The sequence below is a fragment of the Cetorhinus maximus genome, chromosome 11, assembly GCF_964194155.1.
Source record: "Cetorhinus maximus chromosome 11, sCetMax3.hap1.1, whole genome shotgun sequence".
In the NCBI taxonomy this organism is placed as follows: Eukaryota; Metazoa; Chordata; class Chondrichthyes; order Lamniformes; family Cetorhinidae; genus Cetorhinus; species Cetorhinus maximus.
The window spans coordinates 39,010,069-39,032,554 of NC_135889.1; the positions used below are offsets into that span (position 1 = coordinate 39,010,069).

The 22,486-nt window shown below is 43.0% G+C and overlaps 1 protein-coding gene across 1 annotated transcript in view; it reads left to right on the forward strand.

Moving 5' to 3' along the window:
• Positions 1-4,541: 4,541 nt before the first annotated feature.
• The window catches only part of gtf3c3 (general transcription factor IIIC, polypeptide 3), a 66,073-nt gene continuing 48,128 nt past the window's right edge, over positions 4,542-22,486 (forward strand). The window contains exons 1-3 of the mRNA XM_078551840.1: positions 4,542-4,772; positions 7,707-7,821; positions 16,732-16,904. Coding sequence (XP_078407966.1) covers positions 4,674-4,772; positions 7,707-7,821; positions 16,732-16,904 — 387 coding nt within the window. The 5' untranslated portion in view covers positions 4,542-4,673. The remainder of the gene's footprint in view (positions 4,773-7,706; positions 7,822-16,731; positions 16,905-22,486) is intronic.

Sequence of the window (22,486 nt, forward strand, 5' to 3'; positions counted from 1 at the left end):
TATATGAGCTGTGTCTTCAGTAGGCCCTTGGTCGTGCCAAACGTCCTCGTGGATTTGGCCCCCCTTTGTCAGCATATGGGACTTCCTAGGGCCCTGCTGGCTCTTGTTCTTCAGGGTGTTGGTCTTTTCTGAGTTGCGTTAATCAGCGACAGGTCCTTCTCCTACTCTAATCATAGCTATCAACAAGGCAGCATTGCCTGCAGCCTGCATTCTCCACTCTTCCTTGTATCTGTGAATGGATACAATTGAGCAATCAATGGTAGTTCTCCTTGAATGGGCTCCCTCCATATACAAGGTAGGAATGCAGTCTCTAGCCCTTGACTTATCCTCAGTCCGTACATCGCATACCAAAGCCACTCCTTGCAGGGTGATAGCATCCTGGAGGACAACAGGTGGCTGAGCTTTCCCCTCAGACTTGACTGCATATTCACAACAAGGGTCTTAATTAGGGTCAAAAAACCCATGTCCAAGAACCCATACTCAGGCTCCTGGTGGTTGTCCTCCAGTGGCCTTGACAATAACTATCGATACCCAATCTTTGCACTTATGACCTGACTGCAAGCACGGTGCCTTGAATGCCATGACCAGTGCAATGGGAACATGGAAGCTTGTAGAGTCCTTGCTGCCTCTGCACAGCAGACATGGCCCTTGATTATTTGACCCTATATCCATTCTCACATGCCTCTGTAAGGATTAGATGCCAATTAAGACCAAATGCACCACAGCACCTAAACTTAATGGGTTCTTGCCTAAGTGCGCACCATTAGTAAAGGAGCCAAGCTTGTTCATTGTGCATTAGACCCTCGAGTCCAACACTCAACTGAGCCATGCTTTCCAATGTTTGAGCAGGAAATTCATAGGGTGCCCCTTCAATCGGCCAAAAAATACTGCACTGAACTTCTCCCACACACCCAGAGACCCCTCCCTGATCGATTTTTTCCAGCTTGTTTTTCAAACTGCATTATTCTTGGTGAAAGTGAAAATGGTGCTGTTGACTTTCGGCATGAGACCAGCTTCCAACTTCCCCCCATCACCCTCCAAGTTCCTCCCATCCTTCTCCACACTCACCGCCTCCTAATTCCCATTCCTTCTGCCACTATCCAGCCTCCCCCATCATTGTTCATGTGGATACTCCTGTTCTCCCCACTGAACCCTTTAATGTTGATGTCCCCTCCTCTTCTCGAGGCCACATGCATCCTTACTTCTTGGGACGCCCCCCATGAGACCATCCTATATCCATTGCGCTCCCCCCCCATGACTTTTCAGCAATAGACTTTTCCAGATGCCTTCCCTGAGCGTTACTGTGACCTTTGCCTCACAATAGCATGACTCGAACCCCCAGGACAAATGCCTTAGGTGACTGATCATGCCCTGTACACCATTCTGTGCACAACTGTCAATGCCTGGAGAGGCCTTCCCCCACCCAAGAACAGGACTAAGCCATGCGTGTCACGCAGAGCTCTCTAACATGGCCCATACAGCCCAAAGACAGTCTCTTCAATATGTGCCCGCCAGCATGGCCTCAGCCTCAGGACAGTCTCTGCTTCTTCCTTGGACAGTCTTATAACTCTTGCCCCAGGAAAGTTTTCCCTACTCCACTTCCTTGACAATCCCCTAGTCCTTTCTCCATCTTTTCCCTCCCTTCTCATGTTGGCCCCCACCTCCAGCTCTGCCTGTCTCCCCCCTCCCCTCGTGTTTCCAACTCCCAAGTCCTGCCTCTGTCTGCCTCTCCCCCTCTTGTTTCCCCCCAGTCCTGCCTATCACCCCTTCCCTTCTCATGTTCCACACAACTCCCCAGTCCTGCCTCTGTCGCCCCACTCACCTCTCATGTTCCACAACCACCCGCCTTGCCCTGCCTTCGTCTCAACACTCCCCTCTGGTCTTGCCTCCTGTGCCCAGCCTTGGAGCAGCTTGTGTTACAGGCACCCAATATTTCGCAGCTGCACTCTTAAAGGGGAAAGCAGCATCTACTGATCCCCAATTCATGGATGAACTGAAGCTGGCCAGGTGCGTGCCACTTATATATAGTTATGAAACAGACCATTCTAATTATCCGCTGGTGGGGTATTTAATTTGAAGGGGGGAAAGTCACTCCGGAAACTTGGCCTTTTAATGAGCATTTATGAGATGCAAATGAATGCAAATGTGGTTCCCAACATAGGTCAGCGGGAAACTCGACCCGCCTTTAACCAACATCAAAGTCAGGAGAATAAAATTCCAAAATAATTTGTCGCCAGCGGAACACTGATATTTTCTATCATGCCAAATTTAGTGCCCCTACCTGCTAGGATTCCCACCGCTGGTGGGGGCGGAAAGGTCCAGCCTTCGTGACTGTCTTCACGGAGGAAGTTACAAAAAACCTCCCAGGAATATTAAAGAGCCAAGGAACTGGTGAGAATGAGGAACTGGAAGAAGTATTAGTAAAACAGTAGTACTAGAGAAATTAATGGGACTGAAAGTTAATAAACCCTTGGACCTGATGATCTTCATCCCAGAGTGTTGAAAGAGATGGCTGTAGAGATTGTGGATACATTGGTGATCTTAGAAAATAACGGTTGGGAGAATCAATATGGATTTATGAAATGGAAATTGTGTTTGAAAAATCTTTCTGAGTTTTTTGAGGATTTAACGAGCAGAATAGATAAGGGGGAACCAGTAGATTTGGTGTATTTGGATTTTCAGAAAGCTTTCAATAAGGTCCAACACAGGAGGTTTGTAAGCAAAATTAGAGCACATGGGATTGGGGATAATATACTGGCATGGATTGAGAATTAGTTAACAGACAGAAAATAAGGGTAGGAATAAATGGGTCATTCTCAGGCTTGCAGGCTGTGACTTGTTGGGTATTGCAAGGATCAGTGCTTGGGCCCCAGCTAAGCACAATCTATATCAATGATTTGGATGTGGGGACCAAATGTAATATTTCCAAGTTTGCTGACGACACAAAACTAGGTGGGAATGTGAGTTGTGCGAAGGATACAAAGAGGCTTCATGGGGATTTAGACAGGCTAAGTGAGTGGGCAAGAACATGGGAAATGAAATATAATGTGGAAAAAAAGTGAAGTTTTCCACTTAGGTGGGAAAAACAGAAATGGTGAGAGGTTGGGAATTGCTGATGTCCAAAGGGACCTGGGTGTCCTTGTTCATAAGTCACTGAAAGCTAACATGCAGATGCAGCAGGCAATTAGGAAGGCAAATGGTATGTTGGCCTTTATTGCAAGAAGATTTGAGTACAGGAGTAAAGAATTGTATAGAGTATTGATAAGACCACAACTGGAGTATTGTGTACAGTTTTGGTCTCCTTACCTAAGGAAGGATATACTTGCCATAGAGGGAGTACAACAAAGATTCGCCAGATTGATTCCTGGGGTGGCAGGATTGTCCTATGAGGAGAGATTGAGGAGACTGGGCATATATTTTCTAGAATTAAGAACGAGAGGTGATCTCATTGAAGCATACAACATTCTTACAGGGTTCGACAGAGTGGATGCAGGAAGGATGTTTCCTTGGTTGGGGGTCTATCTCGAACCATGGGACACAGTCTCATAATTAGAGGTAGGCCATTTAGACTGTAATAAGGAGGAATTTCTTCACTCAGAGAGTGGTGAATCTTTGGAATTTTCTACCCCAGAGGGCTGTGGGTCAATAGATTTCTAGATATTAAAGATATCATGGGATGTAGGTAGGGTGTGGGAAAATGGCATTGAGATAGAAGATCAGCCATGATCTAGTTGAATGTCAGAGCAGGTTTGAGGAGCCAAATAGTCTACACCTGTTCCTAACCCACCCACTCACCCACCCATCCACTCACTCCCTCACCCACCCGCTTATTCACTCATCGAAAGCCTTGACACCTTTAAAAACTTACCTGAATATGGTAGCTAATATCGTAAAAAGATGGTGTCCTTTCTTTGCCCATCTTCTCCTGCTGCAGCCGGGATTGGAAGTCCAGCTAAAAAATAAATCGCAAAAAGTTCATGTCATAGAAATCTATCCTGGCAGCAGCAAATATGTGGGCAGCATTGACACTGACCTGGGCCAATGTGTTGACTGCATTTCAAAAGTATTTCATCGGCTGTCGAGCACTTTGAGATGTCCTGAGATCATGGAAGGTTCAATATAAATTCAGATGTTCTTTTCCTCAGTACATTTTGGCAGAGGCAACAAGTGCTGTGTTGCCAGCATCACCCAGTCCACATCCCAGGAACAAATATAGAGAAAAAAATAAACAGTACAAGTCCCTTCAATTGCACCTACACATTCCATTCGAATCATCGTTTGTTAAAGAAAGGATTTTGCCTACTTCGTCTGTTAAACACAGAGTTCTGACATTTGCAGTTTGACATTTTAAGTTTAATAGTTTTGAAGATATTGCAGAATAAATTATAACAAGATCATGTCAACAGTTGAACCGGGCCCTGCTCACATTAAATTATAAGAAAGCTAAGGAATATTTATAAATTAATGTACAAACTTTCTTCGATGTTGACAAATGAAGTTCTCCCCTATGAGATATGCAGCGATTAGATTGAATCGATTGGACGGATGAGAGATCAGAGCCTGGAGGGTCACCGTGCACCCGGAACGGATTCGCGGCGCCGAAGTTCCACCGGACGGTTTATGTGAACGGACCAAGGGAGCGAGTGTCATCCTGTAACCCATCCGGCTGCGAAATGTCGGGCTTCAGTCCCGAGCTCATCGATTACTTGGAGGGAAAGATCTCATTCGAGGAATTTGAACGGCTCCGAGAGGAGAGGAAAGCCTTAGAGCGGGTGAGAGGGAGGGAGGGAGACGCGGTCTCGAGAGTCTCTCAGGTCACCCGGAACTTGAAGCATCCTGGTGATGTGGACGGGCACAGCAAGATCCCAAAAACAGCTGTGAGAAAAGTGATCAGTTTCTCCACAAAGAGACTTAACGAGTCAGGCACAGCACCTATGCAGAGAAATGACAAGTTAAGTTTCAGGCATTGCCCTTTGCTAACCACCGCCCCAAGAGAACTGCCCTTACATTTTGTTAATATAATGGGACCTCTTATGTCCCACCCTAAAGGACCGAGGGGAGCAGCTGTGTCTCTTGTTTAAGATCTTATTGCACCCCGAGAGTTAAACAATCCTGCACTGTACTGAAGTGTCATTTTAGATTGTGTGTTTGAATTGCCGCAGTGGGGGTTGAACCCACAACCCTCTGATTCAGAGGTGAGCAGGTTACTAGGGAGTGGCGAGAGGCACTGGAGACAGACAGAACCACCAGACAAACATAAGCCTCTGTCAGAGACCACAGCCATGAGATACTCCAGCTCACTGCACGCGTTTTTGTATGTGTACTTTACATACTCCCCTTGTCCATGCCCAACCACAAACTAATTATCTTTTTCTTGATTACACATGTGCACACATATACTCCCTCTCATATGGTCTGGACAGCAGAACACTTATCCAGACTGTGGCCTTGTCAGACAGACAGTGACATGCTCATTTAAACAGTGTGACTGAAGATCACCAGGTATACATTCGCTATGTATATCTGCCAGAGACATATGCAAATTAAATTAATCAGATACACACACTCACTTAAACCAAAGTCCCCAACGTCACAGACTTAACAAGAAAATCTATTGACCAAACATCCTCACTGACACAATGGGTGAGCATGCCTAAACGGGCATCAACATACGAACACATGAATTAGGAGCAGGAGTAGGCCCCTCGAGCCTGCTTGCCATTCATCAAGATCATTCTGAATGTAACCTCAACCCCACATACCCGCCTATCCCTACTTTCACCCCTTTGCTTATCAAGAATCTATCTAGCCCTAACTTAAAAATATTCAAAGACTGCTTCCACCGCCTTTTGAGGAAGAGAGTTCCAAAGGCTCACAACCCTTGAATAAAAAAGATTCTCCTCATCTCTGTCTTAAATGAGCAACCACTGATTTTTAGACAGTGACCCCTAGTTCTAGATTCTACATTAAGAGGAAACATCCTCTCCATATCCACCCTGTCAAGACCCTTCAGGATCTTAAAGGTTTCAATTAAGTCGCCTATTGCTCTTCTACATTCCAGTGAATACAAACCTAACCTATCCAGCCTTTCCTCATAGGAAGAAAGAAAGTTTAGAGCAGCCAATGAAAAATATGGACCTCTATACTGTAGAGGTAATATTTGTCCTGTAACCTGGGTAAGAAGAATTTAACGATTCTCACTGTGAAAGCAGGGTACTGATCATTCATATATTTTATATAAAATACACCAGTGGTTGATTTGAAGCTCTGATTGTTTTGAGAGAATGTTTTTGGTTCACCTTTGTAGACAGATTTTTATTGATTGATCAGCTGTCTTCTTGAACTGCTGTAGTCCTTTTGATGTAGGTATACCCACAGCACTGTTAGGGAGGGATTTCAAGGATTTTCAGTGATTGTGAAAGAATGGTGATATAGTTCCAAGGCAGGATTGGTGTCTGACATAGAATGGAACTTGCATGTGTGATATTTCAGCCTTCTGTAAAAGGAGGAAAGGTTCTCTATCTGAATTTTTTTTTATTATTACCGATTTTTTTCCCCTGGAATAAGGAGGTCCCTTGTATTTTGGATGAAAACAGGAGATGGGAGGATAACATGAAATATAAAGAATTTAGGAATAGGAGTAAAACTTGCTTTTGGGTTATAAGCATTTAGTGCTGAATCAGAAATGTAGCTGAATGTAAATGACTTGTAAATGGAAATTTTGTTCAGGATCACCTGAATTGGGTATCATTAGTCTGAGGTAACTATACTGCAGATATCCCAAGGTGACACATTGTAACATGCCAGGAGCTGGTAAATTGTAGACTGGCACTTGTAAAGTGACCATGAAAGCTCCATGATTGTTGTTAAAACCCACTGGGTAAGGAAGGAGACCCTACCATTCCTGCTCGGTCTGGCCTACAAGTGACTCCAATTCCACCAACATTAATGCCCCCCCCCCGGTTACCTGGAGGTGAGCAATTAATTCTGGCTTGCCACTGTCACCCACGTCCAAGAACCAATAAAGGAAATTACCCAGAGGTCAAATATGAAACGAAAAAGTCCCAAAGATATTGCTGGAGGAAATAATACTGGGAAAGCCTTGAATGGTTACATCATGGTATATTTTACTGATTTCCCCCCTTAAAATGTGAGAAATGCTTTGTCATGTCTTAATTGTTCTGGGCTGCACTGTGAAATTTTTATAGTCAGAGGTAGGAAAATAAATAGGCAATAGAAAATGCATAAGTGTGATTTTAACATCCTTTCATATATGGTTTATTTTTGCCATGAGTATCATACGAACATACGAATTAGGAGCAGGAGTAGGCCACTCGGCCCCTCGAGCCTGCTGTGCCATTCAATAAGATTATGGCTGATCTGATTGTAACCTCAACCCCACATTCCTGCCGACCCCCAACAACCTTTCACCCCCTTGTTTATCAAGAATCTATCTAGCTCTGACTTAAAAATATTCAAAGACTCTGCTTCCACCGCCTTTTGAAGAAGAGTTCCAAAGACTCACAACCCTCTGAGAGAAAAAAATTACCCTCACCTCTGTCTTAAATAAGTGACCCCTGACTTTTAAACGTGATCCCTAATTCTAGATTCTCCCACAAGAGGAAACATCCCGTCCACATCCATCCTGTCAAAACCCCTCAGGATCGTAAAGATTTCAATCATGTAATGAATGTTTTTTTTTTAAGGAAGCCATAGGTGATGGAGTGACCGAAGATGAAGCAGAAATCACTGCAGTGGAAGATCGGGATGGCCCTTCCAGGGCCTCTCACAGCCGAACTAAGCAACAGGCAGACGATTCAGGTGCAGTATTAATCTAATTTAGAAAAGGGTTTATTCTTGTCAGTGCCATCTTTTAGGCGAGCAATTGTAGGTGCTGTGATGGCATGTAAACAGAATGAAAAGTAAAAATATTTAGCTTATTCAATTAAATGTTAACATTTTATTCATTGTAAATTACTAATCGATAAAGCATTTGGCAAACCAAATACAGATTTAGCAGGTTCTACTCCTATGTTATGTGGGTTATATCCATCTTGATGTCTTGCATTTAAAACAGCAACTTGCATTAATGTAGTAGCTTTAGCACAAAGAATCACCTAAAAGCATTTAAAGGAGGCATAGTGATAAAAATGGATGCCGAGCTGGCTTTTAGGAAATGTGGCCTTAAGAGCTTTGTCAAAGTAGTTGGCTTTTATGGAGGGTTTTTTTTAAAAAAAAGGAGGCAATGACGTGGTTTAGAAAGGGAATTCTGCAATGTGGGGCCAGGGCACCTGAAGGTGAGAAGAACAAGAAGTTTTAGAGAGAGTAGCAGAGAGTTTTATGGGAAGGCAGAGTGGGGTTTGTTGCAGGGAAACAATGCAGAAAACAATATTTCTACTTGACTGTACATAACTTTTGGAAGGTAGATGGTGAAAACTGGGAGTTGAGGTGGTCCTGAGTCACATTTTATGGAAATGCTGTTAAGGTATAAAATCTCCATCTAAAGACATTTTGACATTGCTAGCCTCTTACGTCGACCAGTATTCCTGTTTAGAGTATTAGCCCATCTTCCCCCAACCACCTCTCCTCCACCCCAGTAGAACAAAAACGTTCATCACCTCTAGTGTGTTCTCAACCATCTCTCATTGAGAGAAATCTTGCTGGGATAATTATGTTGCTATTTTCATCATACCATTCAGGCCCATCTCTGCTCACTTTGTTTACTCGAAAAGTAAAATTTGGGAAATATTTTGTGAAATCAGGCAATATTTTCAACATCAGTGGACATTCTCTGATATAACCTTAGGGTTGCTTGACACCTGAAACAACTGACAAGGCCATGCACTGATCATTCTGGGTGGATGCGATTGATGTCAGTATCCAGGAACATGCATTTTGGTTGCGTTTGTTGTAGCTATTACATTTTTTTTTATTCAGTCATGGGATGTGGGCTTCGCTGGCTGGGCCAGCATTTATTGCCAGTATTTAGTTGCCCTTGAGAAGGTGGTGGTGAGCTGCCTTCTTGAACCGCTGCAGCCCATGTGGTGTAGGTACATCCACAGTGCTGTTAGGGGGGGGAGTTCCAGGATTTTGGTCCAGTGAAGGAGCAGCGATATATTTCCAAGTCAGGATGGTGAGTGACTTGGAGGGGAACTTCCAGGTGGTGATGTTCCCATCTACCTGCTGACCTTGTCCTTCTTGGTGGTAGTGGTCGTGGGTTTGGAAGGTGCTGTCAAAGGAGCCTTGGTGAATTCCTGCAGTGCATCTTGTAGATGGTACACGCTGCTGCTCCTGTGCGTCGATGGTGGAGGGAGTGAATATTTGTGGATATGGTGCCAATCAAGGGGGCTGCTTTGTCTTGGATGATGTCAAACTTCTTGAGTGTTGTTGGAGCTGAACTCATCCAGGCAACTGGGGAGCATTCCATCACGCTCCTGACTTGTGCCTTGCAATGGTGGACAGGCTTTGGGGAGTCAAGAGGTGAGTTACTCGTTGCACGATTCCTAACCTTTGACCTGCTCTTGTAGCCACAGCATTTATATGGCTAGTCCAGTTCAGTTTCTGGTCAATGGTAACCCCCCAGGATGTCGATAGTGGAGGATTCAGTGATGGTAATGGCATTGAACATCAAGGGGCGATGGTTGGATTCTGTCTTGTTGGAGATGGTCATTTCCTGACACTTATGTGGCGCGAATGTCACTTGCCACTTGTCAGCCCAAGCTTGGATGTGGCCCAGGCCTTGCTGCATTTGGACTTGGACTACTTCAGTATCTGAGGAGTCGCGAATGGTGCTGAACATTGTGCAATCATCAGCGAACATCCCTACTTCTGACCTTATGCTGGAAGGAAGGTCATTGGTGAAACAGCTAAAGATGGTTGGGCCGAGGACACTACCCTGAGGAACTCCTGCAGTGAAGCCCTGGAGCTGAGATGACTGACCTCCAACAACAACAGCCGTCTTCCTTTGTGCTAGGTATGACTCCTACCAATGGAGATTTTTTCCCTTGATTCACTTTGACTCCAGTTTTGCTGGGGTTCCTTGATGCCATACTCGGTCAAATGCGGCCTTGATGTCAAGGGCAGTCACTCTCACCTCACCTCGGGAGTTCAGCTCTCTTGTCCATGTTTGAACCAAGGCTGTAATGAGGTCAGGAGCTGAGTGGCCCTGGTGGAACCCAAACTGGATGTCAGTGAGCAGGTTATTGCTAAGCAAGTGTCGCTTGATAGCACAGTTGATGACCCTTCCATTACTTTACTGATGATGGAGAGTAGACTGATGGGCAGTAATTGGTCGGGTTGGATTTGTCCTTCTTTTTGTGTACAGGACATACTTGGGCAATTTTCCACATAGCCGGATAGATGCCAATGTTGCAGCTGTACTGGAACAGCTTGGCTAGGGGTGTGGCAAGTTCTGGAGCACAAGTCTTCAGTACTATTGTGGAATATTGTCAGGGCCCATAGCCTTTGCAATATCCAGTGCCTTCAGCTGTTTCTTGATATCACGTGGAGTGAATCGAATTGGCTGAAGACTGGCATCTGTGATGCTGGGGACCTCCTGAGGAGGCCGAGACGGACCATCGACTCGGCACTTCTGGCTGAAGATTGTTGCAAATGCTTCATTTCATCTTTTGCACTGTTGTGCTGGGCTCCTCTATCATTGAGAATGGAGTTATTTTTGGAGCCACCTCCTCCAGTGAGTTGTTTAATTATCTACCACCGTTCACGACTGGATGTGGCGGGACTGCAGAGCTTAGATCTGATCCGTTGGTTGTGGGATCGCTTAGCTCTGTCTATCACTTGCTGCTTATGCTTTTTGGCATGCGAGTAGCCTTGTGTTATAGCTTCACCTCATTTATAGGTATGCCTGGGGCTGCTCCTGGCATGCCCTGCTGCACTCTTCATTGAACCAGAGTTGATCTCCTGGCTTGATGGTAATCGTAGAGTCGGGGATAAGCTGGGCCATGAGGTTACAGATTGTGTTCGAATACAATTCTGCTGCCGCTGATGGCCCACAGCGCCTCATGGATGCCCAGTCTTGAGTTGCTAGATCTGTTCGAAATGTATCCCATTTAGCATGGTAGTAGTGCCACACAACACGATGGAGGGTATCCTCAATATGAAGGTGGGAATTTGCCTCCGCAATGACTGTGCAGTGGTCACTCCTACAAATACTGTGATGGGCAGATGCACCTGTGGCTGGCAGGTTGGAGATGATGATGATGTTGTCAAGTATGTTTTTCCCTCTTGTTGGTTTCCTCACCACCTGCCGCAGACCCAGTCTAACAGCTATGTCATTTAGGACTTGGCCAGCTTGGTCAGTAGTGGTGCTACCGAGCCATTCTTGGTGATGGACATTGAAGTCCCCCACCCAGTGTACATTCTGCGCCCTTGCAACCCTCACTGCTTCCTCCAAGTGATGTTCAACATGGAGGAGCACTGATTTGTCAGCTGAGGGAGGGCCATATATGGTAATCAGTAAGAGGTTTCCTTGCCCATGTTTGACCTGATGCCATGAGACTTCATGGGGTCCGGAGTCAGTGTTGAGGACTCCCAGGGCAACTCCCTCCCGACTGTATACCACTGTGTCACCACCACTGCTGGGTCTGTCCTGAGAGTGGGACAGGACATACCCAGGGATGGTGACTGGGACATTATCTGTAAGATATGATTTCATAAGGATGACTGTCAGGCTTTTGTTTGACTAGTCTATGAGACAAGTCTCTCAATTTTGGCATTAGACCCCAGATATTAGTAAGGAGGACTTTGCAGGGTCGACAGGGCTGACATTGCTGTTGTCATTTCCGGTGCCTAGGTGGATGCTGGGTGGTCCGTCCGGTTTCATTCCTTTTTTGTGACTTTGTAGCAGTTTGGTGCAATTGAGTGGCTTGCTAGGCCATTTCAGAAGGCAGTTATGAGTCAACCACATTGCTGTGGGTCTGGAGTCACATATAGGCCAGACAAGGTAAGGACGACGATTTCCTTCCCTAAAGGACTTTAGTGAACCAGATGGGTTTTTACGACAATTGTCAATAATTAGACATAATTAGACTTTTAATTCCAGATTTTATTGAATTCAAATTCCACCATCTGCCGTGGTGGAATTCAAACCCAGGTCCCCAGAGCATTATCCTAGGTCTCTGTATTTCTAGTCCCCAGTGACAATACCACTACGCCATCGCCTCCCCTGTACTTTGTGTTGGAAAGGACCCCTTAGTGAAAAGCTACTGGGGGAACTTTATATACCATCAACAGGACTTTGGAGGACTTGCATTGCTCAGGAGGTGAGCATCTTTTACTGCACAGCTTGCAATTGTAGACCAACATAAGAACAGGAGTAGGCCAGTCAGCCCCTCAAGCCTTCTGCCATTTAATGAGATCATTGCTGATCTGAATCCTAACTCCATTTACCTAACTTGGTTCCATGTCCCTTAATACAAATGGGTAGCAAAAATCTATCACTCTGAGATTTAAAATTATAAATTGAGCTTGCATCTACTGCTTTTTGTGGAGAGAGTTCGATACTTACACTACCCTTTACATGCAGGAGTGTTTCTTAACTTCTCTCCTGAATATTTCTGATTTTCAGGTTATGTACCCCTGCCCTAGACACTGCACCAGCAGAAACAGTTTCTCTCTCTCAACCCGATCAATTCTTTTCAGTATCATCATTGGTGGTATACTGCACAGGACAATGTTACAATATGTAAAGATATAACGCAACAAATCAAATCACTTCTTAACTTTATATACTCCAGGGCATCAGATAATATTCTGAATAAACCATGTGAAAAGACAACCTTAAGATAGTTTTAACATCAGCACCAGTCAATGTTGAGTTATACCTTTACACATTGTAACATTGTCCTGTGCAGTATAGCACCCATGATGGACCAATTAAAATCAAGGGTGCTCAGAGAGCCAGAATTAGATAAGCACAGATCTCTTGGAGGTTTGTGGGGTAAAGACTGAAGTGAGGCCATGGAAGGACTTGAAACAAGGATGGGAATTGAGGCGTTGCTTAACCATTAGCCAATGTAGGTCATTGAGCATATAGAGGCGATGGGTGAACGGGACTTTAGTGCAATAAAGACACAGGCAGCTGAGTTTTAGATGACCTCAAGTTTACGGAGGGTAGAACTTGGGAGGTCGACCAGGTACGTTGAAATAGTTAAGTCTAACAGTAACAAAGGCATAGATGAGGGTTTCAGCAGCAGATTAAGCTGAGGTAGTGGCAGTTTGTTTTGACTACTGCTTTACTACAAAAATGATGCCTATGTATTTCATGCAAGGCCTGAGAGGACGGGTTGGAAAGAGCGTAGTGTTGAATCTTAAAAGCAGGAAAAGACCTCCTCAGCTGATTAACGTATCAGCTTTATTGATAAGGAGCCATCTCTGCAATAGCCAGGGTCTTTCCAGCTGGCAGGCTAACCCTAAATGCAACATGGACCTGAAAATTCAGTATAGCTTGGATATTTCTAATAACTTGATCAGTGTTGATTGTTACCTTTTGGGGCTGAGTCAGTGCTGCTCTTTGCTGAAGCAGTGAGAACTGCTTGCTAATATATAGTGGTAGTGATCTGCCTAAGATAAAAGAAAGACGTGCATTTATATAGTGCTTTTTACAACCACTAAATATCTCAAAGCATATTACAGCCAATATGTACACTTTTTGAAGTATAGTCACTGTTGAAATGTAGAAAACATAAGGACATGTCCTCTGATCATTTCTCCATCCTCACAGTCTTGTGTTTTCCTCTTCACTTGCTTGTAAGAGTCTCCCGTTTTCAATTTCAATGAGCAATATGATTAAGGAAAAGAATATATCAGGTGGTTTCCTGTTGCCTTCCTTGTGTGCTTAAAGGAAACACAAGTTCTCCTCCCAAAGGATAACCAACCATTATCCCTCAAGCTTTTCCACCATCACCATTGATGTTCCATTGTTGTCCATGGCGTATAATGGGACCCTGACCAGGGCTTTGGGAGATTTGCAAAAGGGCAGGAATGACAACCCCTGAGGTCTCAAATGACCTTGCCACCCTTCTGGTTCGCACTTAAACCTGTTTCCATTCAAACACCGTGCGTATGATCTACAGTATACAACTGGAGATGAGAGAAAATTGGTGAGCCCTCCTTTTCGGCAGCAGAAGAATTTTATAACTTTTTTTCCTGAAATAATATGGGGGAAGAACTTTACATTGCATGCACCTTGCCTCATAATAATATGTCCCTTTGATTTGTTTGGACATAATGTTATTTTTTCAGCTACCCTTTATCATGGGTGGTTTCATGTCCATGAAAATCATAGAATCTTGCAATACAAAAAGAGGTTATTTATCCAGTTATGCTAATGCCAATTGTTTGAAAGAGCTGTCCAATTTAGTCCTACGCCCTAGCTTTTCCTCCATAACCCTGAAAATTAGTTCTCTTCAAATGCATGTCCACTTGCCTTTAGAACATTCTTATGAGTCAGATTCTACCACCCTTTCAGGTAGTGCTTTCCAGACCATAACAATCTTCTGAGTGAAATAATTTTTCCTCACTCCCCTTCTAGCTCTTTTGCAAATTATTTTAAATCTGTGACCTCTGGTTATCGATGCACTTGTCAGAGGAAACAGTTTCTCCATACTTGCTGTATCACAACCTAGGATAATTTTGAATGCATCTGTTAGGTTGTCCCTTAACCTTCTCTACTCCAAGGAGAAAAGACGCAGCATCTCCAATCTGTCCATGTAACTGAAATCCCTCATACCTGGTTTCATCCTGGAAAACCTTCTCTGTATCATCTCCATAGCATCGATATCCTTTCAAAACTGTGGTGCCCAGAATTGTACACAATACTCAAGTTGAGGCCTAACCTGTGATTTGTAAATGTTTTGTGTGATTTCCATGTTTCTGTATTCAGTATCCCAATTTACAAAGCCTATATGTTTTATATGTTTTCTTAACTGCCTTATCAACTTACCCTGATACCTTCAAAGATTTGTGAATATGCACCCCCAGGCCTCTCTGCTCTAAGCATATATATTCTTTTGACTTATTATTCTCCTTAACTTTGATTGAACTGAGGGTCTGTCTGTCATCATCTGAGTCAATTGGCAGTTTCTGGAAATTTCCAGTTGTTTGTGCTGCATGATTGCCTGAAAGTTCATCGTTGGAGGCTATTTGTTGTTCAAAATGTTGGTGAAGCTTCAAAGTTGAACCGAAGTAGTTTAAACTGACGTCAGTAGACGCTGCACTTAAAAGCACTTTGAGCCCCTCAGCTACAATGCCCCAGTTCCCAGTGGAACCATCTTTTCAGTATAGAGACACCTGGCACAATTTTTTTAATTAAATGTATTCATTCCCCTGTGGGCCTCAGAACATATCCCCTGCAGACTGTTTTATCAGAGAAGGAAAAGTGCAAACATCTAGCACTGGAAATGGGAAGTCATAATTAGATAAAGCAAACTTGTGACATATGTATATAATTTACAAATTTACACAGCCTTGTTAAATGGACTTTGCTTGTGGCCTGTAATAGTGCAATGGTTATAATATTTTTTATTCATTCATGGGATATGGGTGTTGCTGGCTAGGCCAGCATTTATTGCCCATCCCTAATTGCCCTTGAGAAGGTGGCTATGTGCTGCCTTCTTGAACCACTGCAGTCCATGTGGTGTAAGCACAGCCACAGTGCTGTAACGGAGGGAGTACCAGGATTTTGACCCAGTGAAGCAATCGTGATATATTTCCAAGTCAGGATAGTGAGTGGCTTGGAGGGGAACTTCCTGGGAGTGGTGTTTCCATGCATCTGCTGCCCTTGTCCTTCTAGACGGTAGTGGTCATCGGTTTGGAAGGTGCTATCCAAGGAACCTTGGTGAGTTCTTGCAGTGCATCTTGTAGCTGATACACACTGCTGCCACTGTGCATCGGAGGTGGAGGGAGCGAATGTTTGTGGATGTGGTGCCATTTAAGCAGGCTGTTTTGTTCTGGATGGTGTTGAGCTTCTTGAGTGTTGTTGGAGCTGCACTCATCCAGGCAAGTGGGGAGTACCTTATCACACTCCTGACTTGTGCCTTTGTAGGTGGTGGACAAGCTTTGGGGAGTCAGGAGGTGAGTTACTCCCTGCAGGATTCCTAGCCTCTGACCTGCTCTTGTAGCCACGGTATTTATATGGCTAGACCAGTTTAGTTTCTGGTCAATGGTAACCCCTAGAATGTTGACAGTGTGGGATTCATTGATGGTAATGCCATTGAATGTCAAATGATCATGGCTAATGTTATTAAGATTAAATATGAAACCATTTGAGCGAAAGAAATAATTTGCATTTATGTAGCACCTTTCACATTTTCAGGACATCCAAAAGCATTTCACAGTCTATGAATTATTTTGAGGTCACTTTTATTATGAAGTATCAGCCTGAAGCTATCCTGAGCCAATTTCTACCATTTCTCTGTCTTGCACTGGTGCAAGGGAGGCATCAGAAGTGTATTTTGTACATTGGGATAGTCTTAGCACTGTAAAATGGCAGATGATTTTATGATACCTGAGTAACTCTGGTATAGGAAAATGAAAAATAATGAAGAAGCTCAGTTTCCTAGAGCACGTAAAGGCCAAAAGTCTGATGTATGTTATAAAGTACACTGGGTGATGAATTGTAAACCGTCCTGTTTTTACTGTAACTAAAGTTATGAATGTTCAACTTCTTTAAAACAAACGTGGATACAAAATGATCATTTGTTTATTCTGCAGAGGAAACCTCTGATGGTGTCAGCAAGTCTGTCCATCGAGTTTTTGCTTCAATGTTTGGTGATCATGTCAGTGATGATGATGAGGAGGAACAGGAACAAAGTGAACAGCTCTCTGCTGGAGAGGTTTTTGCCTTGGAAATGGAGCTACACCGAGAACATAAGAAAATGCAAAGGGTGAGCAGGTCATGACGCAGCACACAGAAAATATTACATTGAGATTAGTTGAGTTCAGGAAATATTTTCTGAGGAAAATGATCCCGTAATAAATCATTAAATTAGGTCCATTTCTTTCCCAAAATATTTTCTTTATTCAGTGAAACTTTGTCTAATTGTTTTTCAGGCTTTTTTGTGCAAAATGGCTTGAATGTGGCAGAAGGATGGCAGATGATTTTAAAGAGAGACTGAGTCCAGTTTGCTGTTGCATGAGACTTTGTTCTCCTCTTGTTGATTACCATGTTAAGTGGTGATTATCTGGTTTGTAGAAGCTGCAGGAAGCATATGCCTACAGATGAGAGTTTAAATTGTGTGTGCAACCGAAATTAAGTTGACACAACACAGTTGTTTACATTAAGGTTCTTTTATAGATATATATATAGGTTCAGGCCTCCAAAAAAAATGGTTTAAACATGAATGGTTTTACTTTTTGAAATAGTGAGCCGTAAGGTAAAGATATTGCTCCATTCAAAGCAAACATAATGCATTTTAGTACAGCTGAGTACTGATTTTTCTGCATTTTCTAGATATTAGACATTGTTCAGATAACAGGTTTAATGAATGTGACATCAATGTTACCAGTAAGTAATCTAAAGTTGATACTAATGTGCTAATTAGTATCTAATTAGATACTAATATGCTAATGTATGGAGAATAATGGATATCTATGAGTGATTAAACATAAGTAATTCATTAAGATTTCAAAACATGTCATAAGCCATAAGGCCAAACCCTAAGCATCTTAGTGCTGAGTTGAGACCACTGTATATTTATTATTCTTTGCACATGGGGAATGAAGACTGTGCAGTATGCAGGACAAGCGAGATTAAGAAAGGGGAGGAGTGAGAGGTGAAGAGGAAGGGGAAGGAGAAAGAAAGAGAGGGGGTTAGGATGGAGTAGAAGGGGTAGAGGAGTAGACATGGAGTTGGGGAGGGAGAAATGGTGAACAGAAAGAGAGGAGGTGGGTGGTCAGCTAGTCTCTTCAGTGGAGAGCGTGGAAAGATTGGACAAATCCGGTTTTGAAGTGCAAATGTTACCCATTTGGGAAGTTGTGGAAATGTCTTCTTCTGATGCAGAGAATAATGCTCAGTGGGTGGCACCATTCACCAGTGAAGCTCATATAAAGGGGCAGATCAATACACCATAATGCAATTCAGTGGCGGGGGTCAGGGTCAGGGGGGAAAGGGAAGGCTGGTCTATACACTGGGTAGCTGAATGATTGATAGTCCTTTCCATAAAATATAGCTGAGTGGAAGGGAGTACACTCCAAATAACCACTGGTAAGTTGGGGTGGTCCATCCACAAATGTTAGATTGCAGGATGATGGGGTATGCACCCCAAGTTGGGGTCCCATCAAAGATTGCTGAAGCTAGGCCACTGGGCTGGAGGTCAGGAACATTGTTGGCCCAAAAGGTGGCAGAGCCATGACAAAAGTGTGCTTAGTGTAAACAACTGTGTTGTGTCAATTTAATTGCAGAGGTTTAGATGGACTGTCAGTCACAGAATCAGGAGATCCAGCAAAAACCAATGTCGTATACTTGCTTCGTGCCTCTCTGCTTTCAAATGCACTGCATTGGAGATCAATAAGAGCAGTATAAATAAGTAAAAACTGGGATGATCTGTGACATCATCAAGTTCAATCTCTGATCTATACTGAGCTAGCTAACGTCGGCACAAGATTTGCCCTTAGCCCCCTGAGATTCATTGAAGAAAAACAAAACATCTCAAACTCTCGCTCTAATTGCCTACTCATTACTTTTGCTGAACATGTCTGTGTGTAGGTGCAGACAAGGTCTGGCTTAATTATGATACCTTCCACAGCTGGATATCCTGCTGATATCATGAACCAAACCCTTTAATCTGAGTGATCTTGCAGGAAGGATGCCTGCTCCTGGAGCAGTACCCAGCATAAATCACTGCCATCATAACAAATGGGGCACAAGAATTATTGGGTAGGGAAGATAAAGAAAGAGGCTGGCCAATCTATGCAGCATCTCAGTGGGATTAGTTGTTTGTTACAATGAAATGTTATTGCTAACTTGTATTGGAAATACATGTTTATTGATAAGAGTTGGCAGGAATCTTTATTCCAGATTTTACAAAAGCAAATTAATTAGCCAAGCCCGTTTTTGTAGAAACTCCCTCTGTAGAAACTTTGTATCGATACTCTTTAATAGAAAGGCCAGCTGAGGTAACCCTTTTATTGTTGTATTTTGGTAATATAAAGACACAAACATAAAATGTGTCATCTTCGTGGAAATTGCTTCAACACCGCTTCCACTCCTACCCAGATGATAGCCCAGTGTAAACTATGTCATTGTGTTAGGACAAGCACAATCTTTACATTTCACACCTCTGATGTCAAGAGTATATTGTTCTCTCGTGTAGAGTGATGGTATTATTCTTCATTGACTTCAGTTTAACCTGAGATACCACTGGTGATTAGAAAGTATGGAAGTTCTAGTTGCGAAAAGAAGCAGGGCCAACATCGAAATACTGAGGAAGCTCATTTGAGTGTAATTTGGGAAGGCTGTTGGGTTGGAGTAACAGAGACAGTGGAAGAGATTTGCTGTGGCTGTTAGGCAGAGGCTTTGGTGGAGTGTAAAGCACAAGCCAGCTTACAGTGTAGAAGAGGCAACAATGCTGCTGGGCCAGAGCTCTTGAGCCGAGATTGGTCCCACGGCCCAGGATCACCCGAAGTCCTTGTTTTTTTTCCAGGGTTTTTGGGGTTGTTAGGGTATTGTAAGGCAACGTTCATAAATTAATTTTGTAGGCAGGATGGATAGCAGGATCTGGACAAAGCAGAATTTTACTAAGAAGACCTGCATCAGAAGCAGATGTTTCCCCAAACTTCCCAACTGGGCAGCATTTGTACATCATAACCAGATTGTCCGATCTTTCCATGCTTCCTACTGAAGATGCTTTCTGACCACCCATCTCCTCTCTTTCCCTTCACCATCTCTCCCTCCCAACCCCCTGTCTCACTCCTCTGCCCCTTCCACCCCATCCTGTACCCCTCCTGCTTCCTTTCCTCTCTGTCCTCCTCTTTTCCCTTCTTGCACCAGTGCAATGCCATGCAGCATTGAGTATTCAGAATTGAGGTGAATGTTCAAATAAACAGCAGTTTATTGACAGCTATGTAACACTAAGGAGAATGTGACATAAGTTTAAAGGTCCATAACGTGATACAGCATTACTACAGATATCTATTTATTTAATTTCATTGCATTTCTCCTACAAATGTTGTGGACATGACACCAAAGATTTTTGATGCAGTTGATATATGTCACTTTGTCCAATAAGAAATAATTATGCTGTAATTTCTGTAAGTTTACAGATTGATCTAAATTTAGTTTCAGTCTACTGCTAGCCTGCATGTGGGTTTGAGTGATTTAAAATGGAGAGCAAAACTTGAATGGCTTTTCATCAACATTCCATCTCTGAAATAAAATAATGGTGTGATTATTTATAATTTGACAAAAAATGATGTGATATTGTACAATCTTATTTGACAAGGATTAGTATCCGATTCCTTTAATTGAATGCCACAAAAATATTGCTATTACATGTATTTGTTATACAATTTAAAATTAACTGGGACATGAGGTACTGTGAAAGCCAATGTTTACACTGAGTACTAATGCTTGTAGAAATGTAAATTATTATGTACTATTAGCAACAATACTGTAACATGATTTGAGACGTTAGTTTAAATTTTGCAATTTGCGGAGTTTTGACATTAATCTGAAATTTCTCCTTTAATTACAGCTTAGGCATTTTTCAACATAACAATTGCCCCATATTTTGAAAATATTTAGATCCAGAATAATTAGGAAACACTAGACCTTTTGGTATATTTGCAAATATTTTATTGTCTGTTAGATTATTTATTGTAAATTATCTAAATAGTGAGGCCAGTTCGGGACTATGATATGTAGTTTTGGTTGCTGTCTCTCAAGAAGGATACAGGTGTATCTCAAAGGCTTTATATAGGAAGAACGAGGAAAGAGTTCCTGCTGAGGGAATACGAGCAGCTAGGGGCTAAATTAAAAAGCCGAACCAAAAAGGTAATAATCTCCGGATTACTACCTGAGCCACGAGCTAATTGGTACAGGACCAATAAGATTAAAGAGGTAAATGCATGGCTCAAAGATTGGTGTGTGAGAAATGGGTTCAAATTCATGGGACATTGGCACCAGTACTGGGGAAAGAGAGGGCTATTCCATTCGGACGGGCTCCACTTGAATTATGCTGGGACCAGTGTCCTGGCGAATCGCATAACTAGGGTTGTAGATGGGGCTTTAAACTAAATAGTTGGGGGGAGGGTTCAGTTGCTTGGAAATATAAAAAATCAAAGTTTAAGGAGAGGGTAAGAGTGCAGGTTAGTGACGAGGCTGATTGTTACCAGAAAGTGAAAGGAAGGGACAGAGTGTCTGAACGCCATATTGCACCAAAGAATCATATAAGAGTAGGGAAAATTGACAACAGGGCAAACTTAAAGACTTTTTATCTGAATGCGCGTAGCATTCCGAATAAAACTAATGAGTTAACAGCGCAAGTAGAGATAAATAGGTATGATTTGGTGGCGATTACTGAGACGTGGTTACAGGGAGAACAGGTTTGGGAGTTGAGCATCCAAGGGTACTCAGTGTTTTGGAAGGATAAGTAGGAAGGAAAAGGAGGTGGTGTAGCTTTGTTAGTAAAGAAAGAGATCAGTGCTATAGTGAGGAATGATATAGGCACTGGAGAGCAAGACGTAGAGTCAGCCTGGGTAGAAATAAGAAATAGCAAGGAAAAGAAGTCCCTGGTGGGAGTAATCTATAGGTCCCCAAACAGTAGTTCAGCAGTAAGGCACAGTATAAACCAGGAAATACTGGGAGCATGTAAGAAAGGCACGGCCATAATCATGGGTGATTTTAATATGCATGTGGACTGGACTAATCAAATTGGCAAGGGTAGCCTCGAGGGAGAGTTTATTGAGTGTATTAGAGATTGTTTCTTGGAGCAATATGTTGTGGAACCAACCAAGGAGCAGGCTATTCTGGATTTGGTTTTGGGTAATGAAGTGGGATTAACTAATGATCTCAGAGTAAAGGATCCTCTAGGGAAGAGTGATCACAGCATGCTAGAATTTCAAGTTCAGTTTGAGAGCGAGAAACTTGAGTCCCACACTAGTGTTCTGGAGTTAAACAAAGGTAACTACTTAGGCATGAGGGCAGATTTGGCCCTAGTGGACTGGGCAGGAAGACCACAAAGTAGCACAGTTGATGAACAGTGGCAGATATTTAAGGAGATATTCAATTCCTCCCAAGTAAAATATATTCCAAAGAGGAAGAAAGATGGTAAGAGGGGGAAAAAGCATCCAAGGCTAAGCAAGGAAGTTAAAGATGACATAAAGGCAAAAACTAAGGCGTACCAAATTGCAAAGGTCAGTGGCAGGCTGGAAGATTGGGAAACTTTTAAAGATCAACAAAGGGTTATTAAAAAAAATAATAAAAAGAGCAAAGGCAAATTATGAAAGAAAACTAGTGCAAAATGTAAAA